Source organism: Lactuca serriola, chromosome 1 (genome assembly GCF_051521515.1).
Source record: "Lactuca serriola cultivar US96UC23 chromosome 1, Lser_US96UC23_V15, whole genome shotgun sequence".
NCBI lineage: Eukaryota > Viridiplantae > Streptophyta > Magnoliopsida > Asterales > Asteraceae > Lactuca > Lactuca serriola.
Genome location: NC_136408.1, coordinates 94,500,976 through 94,509,058, shown reverse-complemented (window position 1 = coordinate 94,509,058; position 8,083 = coordinate 94,500,976). Strand labels below are relative to the sequence as shown.

General features: G+C 27.8%; 1 protein-coding gene across 1 annotated transcript; it reads right to left on the bottom strand.

The window, feature by feature from the left end:
• Nucleotides 1-734: 734 nt before the first annotated feature.
• On the bottom strand, nt 735-4,916 carry LOC145095439 (putative peroxygenase 3). Its single transcript, XM_079033320.1, has 6 exons — nt 4,764-4,916; nt 4,535-4,684; nt 3,769-3,854; nt 3,402-3,496; nt 1,270-1,395; nt 735-1,186 (listed from the first exon to the last, which is right to left on the bottom strand). Exons 1-6 carry the CDS (start codon nt 4,870-4,872, stop codon nt 1,033-1,035), a joined length of 720 nt encoding a protein of 239 aa, XP_078889446.1. The 5' UTR covers nt 4,873-4,916; the 3' UTR covers nt 735-1,032.
• Nucleotides 4,917-8,083: the final 3,167 nt, after the last annotated feature.

Below are 8,083 nucleotides of genomic sequence, written 5' to 3'. Positions count from 1 at the left end.
AAAACGTCAAATCAATAGTAATTAATAGTAAATATCTTAAAATTGTATAATTTCACAAATTTTCAAAGTCAAACATAACAAAAAACCAACACTTTTGTCTTCTAGCATTTTATCCATCTTTCATCTATGAAACTTGTCTTATTTTTAATATTTAATATATTAATAATAAATAATAAAAATTTTATATAATACATGCGATGCGGTGCGGTTTTTCTATGGTTTTTGAAAATTAATAACTGCACCGCACCGCAAATTTGCGGTTTTTGAAAAACAGAAAACCTCACCATCGATTTTTATTGCGGTTGCGATTTATCGATTGCGGTTTATACGGCTTTTACGGTTAATTTTAGTTGCGATGCGGTTTTTACTTACTCATTCCTAATAATATGTACATAGTTGATAACCAATAGTAAATCACCCTATCCAAGCCGCTCAGGTCAACTCGTCCAAGGCCCACATGATACAACTCGTCCAAGGCCCACATGATAGTGCAACAACGAAACACTAGCGATTTTTTGGGCGTTTCATGGTTTAAGCCCTGATTTGCATTGTGGGGTCTCTTTTTAAAGATTATTGGTATAATGTTTAATAATAACTTTTATTTATTTTACTGACATAATAATGTTTTCTCTATCTTATGTTTTCTAATATTTCATTATTTTGTTAAAACGCATTTTCGTATTAACAATTAAATATTTATTCAAACATATACAAATATGGTATATACATGTGTATAAATAGAAAAAAGGTTCACAAATATATTAAAACATGCATGTAATCACAACAAGCCTTTGAATTGGACCTAAACTGGGTCTAATTGGTTTTTCGTTAAGTTTTGTGACTGGACAAACAACGATTGAAACACCATGGGTCCATGTGCAATAGCAATCCAAGTTTTTTTTTTTTTTTTCGAATGTTGTTTACAATATCCACAGATTTAAGGTATTTAAGTTTTGTTGTTGAATACAAATACTTCAACTTTTATTGCATTATTGATATGTTCATTTTATGTATAGGCTTATATGATCATTATCAACGTCTCTTTTTACCCTTGGTTGCATTCCTTTTGGCAATTTTGTCGAATAAACTGCCATCGAAGACGCCTCTCATGGCTTCCTTTGACAGGTAACCTTCTTCATCTTTTGCAATTAAGTACACAGCAACCCACTCGACCTTATTTAATATCCTGTAGCATATTAAACATACTTAATTAGAATTTAAATTTGAATTGCTTAAAATGATTTTGTTCGTAGTGATCGAAGCACAAACCATCCAATGATGTCAAGTGAAACACGATTTCCAGATGTCATACTCCATATCTCTTTGAATGTTAGTTTATTAGGTGTAGTTTTGCCATATTTACTGAACATGTTCTCAAAATTTGCTGGCACATACCTAGAAAAAGAAATTAACTTCAATGTTGATATATCGAGAAAACTGCAATAAAGTCTCTATATATTGGTCTTATAATCGATTTAGTCCTTATATTTTTTTTTTATTCAATTAAGTCCCAAAAACTGGTAATCGTATTCAATTTAACCCCTTAACCCGGTCAACAGGTCACCCAATTTTCAAAAATTACATTTTTGGCCCAAATTTCAAAATTTATTACAAATTTGGTCCAAAATTTACACCTTTGGCCTAGATTTAATTTTTTTTTTTACAAATTTGGTCCAAAATGTACCATTTTGGCCCAAATTTTAGAATTTTGTTATGAATTCATCATAATTTTAGTTATTTTCACAACTTTTTTCTTCAAAAAAAATTTGAATTTTTTTCTTTATAAAATCATATTTATACAAAAAAAAATGTATACAAAACACTTGTTTTATACAAAAAAATTTGGTTCAAAAGGTAGTATTCATCGATTTGATTTTTTCATAAGTCTAGTAGGTTGTATTTTGAAGATCAAGAAAGCTAGTTTGATTTCTGAATTTGAATCGCATATCATTTTGTCTCTTCTAATCGATCAATTTCTTATTCTGAATCTATTTCTCATTTGAATTTTACAATCTTATTTATTTGATCGGTCTCCGGATTGTTGTTATGAAAATGATTTTTTTCAAACATGTGTTTGACTTGATTTATTGTCATGATTGAGTCCTCTTCTTTGAACGACTCGAAGTGCAATTCGTAGAAATTGGATGTTTGTTGTCATGTAGATCGATCTTTGACGATTTAATTGAATATTGGACGTGGATAAATGAAGATTATTGATGGGGATTTCATTGGTAAATATTGCATTAATAATGTTTGATCTTTGATGGATTAGAATAGTATCTTTTGAAAATGTCAAATAAATTATGAAATGTGACATTATGAATAAATTTTAAAACATTGACCAAACATTTTATTTTTACCTACTCGGTTTTTGTAACTACTCATTATTTTACTCATATATTATGTGTTATTCTCCTCTAATAAGTGACAAAAAGACCTTATATATTGTTAAGACTTGGTGTAAAGATGCTTTCCAACTTTTTGATTTGTACTCGTCTTTATCTTCTATTATTTTTGGATTTCATTAATAATTAAGATTTATTTGGCAGTATAAAATATAATATTAAGGTAATAAAACAAGTGTTTGCATATCTTTTTTTTTTTTGTATAAATATGATTTTATAAAGAAAAAACATTCGAATTTTTATTAAAGAAAAAAATTTGTATAAATAACTAAAATTAGGATGAAATCATAACAAAAATCTAAAATTTGGTCCAAAATGGTATATTTTGGACCAAATTTGTAAAAAAATTAAAATATTGGCCAAAAGTGTAAATTTTGGACTAAATTTGTAATAAAATTTGAAATCTGGGCCAAAAATGTAATTTTCGAAAGTTGGATGATTTGTTTACCGGGTCAAAGGGTTAAATTGAATACGATTACCGGTTTTTAGGACCTAACTGAATAAAAAAATATATGGACTAAATCAATTATAAGACCAATATATAGGGAATTTATTACAATTTTCCCTTGATATAGCTGGTGTCATCTAACCAAGATACTAGTTTTTCAAAGTTTGTTATTTATGTCATAAAACTAAATTTGGTAGCATATTTTCTATAAAATCCGTTGTGTTGCACAAATAAAAAAAATGATGTTTTTACATTAGTAGGACATTAACCCTTTATATAATATACTCCCTCCGTCCCAAAATTATAGTTCATATTTCCTTTTTGGTTTGTCTCAAAATAATAGTCCACTTCTAAAAATAAATAACATTTTTACCATAATACCCCATCATTATTACTTAACCAACTAAGCATTTAATGGAACATTAAATGCAAAGTGACGACAAAACTGTCATTTTATTATATAAAGTTAGTGGTAATTAATGATTTTCTTAATCTGTTTGTTTTTTGTCTGTGGACAATAATATTGGAACGGAGGGAGTATAAAGTACCTTCCTTCCGTGTCATATGTTCCAGAAACACTTGGATGCTTGCATTTATGTACGTTGGCAATGTAAATTGGAAACAAGAGAGATGGAATATAACCCTGCAGTACATACGAGTATCAGTATTTTCATTAACTTAGTGTTGGTTAGTGTCGGTTAGCAATCAACTTTTTGGAGGTAAACATCATATCATATCATCATATACTTTCTAAAACTATTTATATACATCCTGAAATAGTGAGAACATCGTTAGTAGCTGAGTCAGGTATTAATTTACTTCGTTGTTTGAGGAGAAACATAACGGTTCACAACTTTAAGCTTAATTAAGAGGTTTGAGCTCTTGAAAAAACACATAGACTAAACTTAAACTCACCGGGAGAGATGGGTAACTAAATAGCAGGTGAGTAAAGAACGTAAAGAGAACGTTGGATATTATATTGAACCCAAGTGCTTGACATCCTGAAATAGTGAGAACTTCGTTAGTAGCTGAGTCGGATAAAAGTTACAAAAATAATTATACGAACTTATTTCTAAGGATTAAAAATTATTCACTTCATGACTATATACTAAGATACTTTAAACATATCTATTAACAAATCAAATTGGATGACCCGTTCTACTTGGATATGTATATATGTCGATATTAATCTTGGTATCAGCTTGAACATATCAAAGATATTTCTTTAATAATGCAATTTATTAAAATTAATACAGAAGTTTAATATATTTCTAATAAATTATGTTTAATATATTAAACTGTCCAAGAGTATAAAACGATGTTTTAAAAATATCTTAATTAATCTAGAAAAGTTTGGGAGGCCAAATATGACTATATCAGTTAGGTTCAGTTCAATATATAGTATGATCGCTTTCATACCATGTTGACAAGAAACTCTTTCATATGTCACAAAAATTTATAGGCCGCTTATATATAAAAGTTTCGACTTCTAAATGAAGTTCATATTTATATATTGGATATTGAAAACCGTGATCTATATGATAAAAAGAAATCTGTTCCTAAAATTAACAAGTATGAGATAATAAGTAGTTATCCGAGTCCATTACTCCTTCAATATAAAATGAAAATCAAAGATTTGTGAAGTAAAAGAGTCATTAGTATAGTTTAATTTGGAATTCACCGGTGTAAGTCTCCCAAGGATAAATAATGCCGTCGTTGTCTTGATCAAAGAAGGCGGCATGCTGTTGGACCACGCTCAAGCCACGAGCGTTGTGATCTGCTGTGCCATCGGGATGTTCCATGTCAGGTGCAACCATAGCTCTAGCCATGTCTTTTGAAGAACACATAAATCAGTCTAACTAGATAAACAATTAATGATTCATCAAGCATGAGTTGTTACAAAAGCTTACAGGGTTTAGGAATGGATGACTCAAGATCACTGCGAATAGGACGTTCGGATGTTACAGGTGCCCCGGGTGCAACTGTCGCCATTGAAACAGGGTCATTGCTAAACTCCATCTTTCAATATTTGAGGAAGATGAACATGATGATAATGGTATTTATAGAAATAAACACAAAATAAAATAGTAGTTAAGTTGAATGAGTGTCGTGCGGGCAAAAGCTAATGGCATGGACCTTCAATGTCAATGCACAGCCAACCTTAAACGAGGGTCACAAGCTTAATAAAAAATTAAAAATAGGCACGCGATATATATATATATATATATATATATATATATATATATATATATATATATATATATATATATATATATATATATATATATATATATATATATATATATATATATATATATATATATAGGGAAGAGTTATATGGAAAATGAATGATTAGGGCAACACATATTTGAACCAATGAAAACATGACAACACATCACTTCCACAATAACTTCCACAATACATTACTTGTGAAGAAAGAAATGGACACGTGTCATTTGATTATTGGTTCCGGTAGATGTTGCCCTAGTTATTTGTTTTCCATAGAACTTATTCCTATATATATATATATATATATATATATATATATATATATATATATATATATATATATATATATATATATATATATCCCTATCTAATAAAATAGTAGTTCTTTTGCCATGTGTCACAATGTTAGGCATTGTAATTAATATCATGACACTTGTCAATCTATTAATTCTCCCTTTCAAATTTCAAATTTCAAAATTTAAATCACATTTTAATTACATTAAATTAATATTAATAATATTAGAATAAAAATAAAATAAAGTTTATACAATTTATAATAAAATAAAATTTATACAAATTATAAGATGATATATTTTACGTATTTATTTGAATCAACGATTATAATTTTATATATAACAAAAAAATATATTTTAATTAATAAGTTATTTAAAAATATTAATTAATAGTTTTGAGTTTTTACTTAGATAGTTTAATTAGTTTTCTAACCGTGGTTCTCACGGGTTATAAACTAGTATATATATATATATATATATATATATATATATATATATATATATATATATATATATATATATATATAGGGAAAAGTGAATATACCCTTAAGGGTATATAAGCTTAGGTATCCAAATACACTATACTACGTCGTTTTTTATCATATAATACGTTGTAATTGTCCGATGTTCTTATAATTTAACTTCTAACTTGATTTACGTTCATAATTTTTACAAATTACACATTTATCTTCCTCTTACATAGTTTTCATTTTCAACTACAATATATATAGCCTAGTAGGTGTTCGACAAAAAAAATGTGATGTAAGAGAAAGATAATCGTGAAATTTCAAAAATCTTGAAAGTAACTCAAGTTGTAGGTTGAAGTTAAAGAACATTAAAACGAATATATCAAACAAAACAACGTATTATGGTGTTTTTGGGTACCTAAGCTTATATACCCTTAAGAGTATATTCACTTTTCCCATATATATATATATATATATATATATATATATATATATATATATATATATATATATATATATATATATATATATATATATATATATATATAGGTGGGTTCAATTGAGAAAATAAAAAAGGTTGGGAATGGGGGAATTATTCTTAGCCACTCATTTAATCTAAGCATAAAAGACACGGTGGCAAACTTGTAAATATCGTAATAACCTTCAATCTCAAATACATAACTATAGAGAATTCGATAACTGTTCGTTCATCATCAAAATTTTTCCTCCAACCTTCAATAATCATCCAGATTTCTTCAACTAAACCGGAATTTCTTCGTTGTTCATGAAATTGGAATCAGAGTTCTGGACTCGCAGTCACAATCGACATTGAGGGACTTAGAATCGGTAATCACAGGTTCTCAATCGGATTTTCGGAAATTAAAATCAAATTGAGAAATCGATTAGAGATAGGATGTCGCATCTGAAGTCGAAATCGGAAATATATGATGATTTGGAATTGATAACTTGATGTTTTTAACATTTTTAAAATAATTTACTTGTTTGCACTCCAACTGTTTGATGAAATGCATAAACTAAATTAGCACGTTATATTCACATATGAATATATTTTCTCACCTGAATCAGTATATGATTATTAAAAACACAAAAACAAATATGCAAGTCTGTATGTTATTCATATGTGAATAACATATAAAAATTATATATATTTGTCAAAATACCTTCAATATTCATAAGTGAATATACCTTGTAATATTCATATGTGAATATACTGTGTAATATTCATAAGTGAATATATCATCTAATATTCATAAGTGAATATATTCTATAATATTCACATGTGATATACCATGTAATACTATGTAATATTCACATATTAAATATCATTTAATACTCATAAGTGAATATACTATCTAATATTCACAAGTGAATATAGTATGTTAATATTCACAAGTGAATTCATCGTCCAATATTAAAATATGAATATACTATGTTTATTATATGTCATATTTATATATGAATGATACTTAAATTGTAAAAACAAAAATCGTACTTTTTATTCATAAGTGAATAACGAATTACTGTAATAAAACCTGATCCATTGTTATTCATTTATGGATAACGATAGCTGAAAATATATAAAAAATAATTTTTTTATTTTATCTTAAAACTATATCAATATGAATGTCCATTTGTAGAGAATAAAACATCATGAATTTTGGTATATTTAAAATCATTTTTTGATAAAAATAGCTTATAAAAATTAAAAAAAAAAAAGACGAAAAAACTATGTTTTTGTATATATTAAGGTAATGATTAGCATAGTTTAAGGAAATATGTTATGTTGGAAAACACATGTGCATTCGTTACCCATTTCCGCCGGTACGTTGGAGGCTTTTGCGGCAAAAATAAATGATTGGTTGAGAATGATTCCCCCATTCTCAACCTTTTTTTTTCCCAATTGAATCCTCCCCTATATATATATATATATATATATATATATATATATATATATATATATATATATATATATATATATATATATATATCATGAGTTCTACCACCTATGTCCGCCACCTGCCGATGCCACATCCTGCCTCTTGTCGTCGTCACCTACCCCCTTTCCCTCGTCGGAATGTTAAGTTTCCAAAGTTTTCCACTTCAAATCCACCGTTGATCGCGACTGACTTCAGATCTGGAGTCAAAAACTCCATTGTCGGCGAAAGCCATCACTGATAACCACCGCTACTGCTCTTCACTCCGATGAAATACAAAAAACTC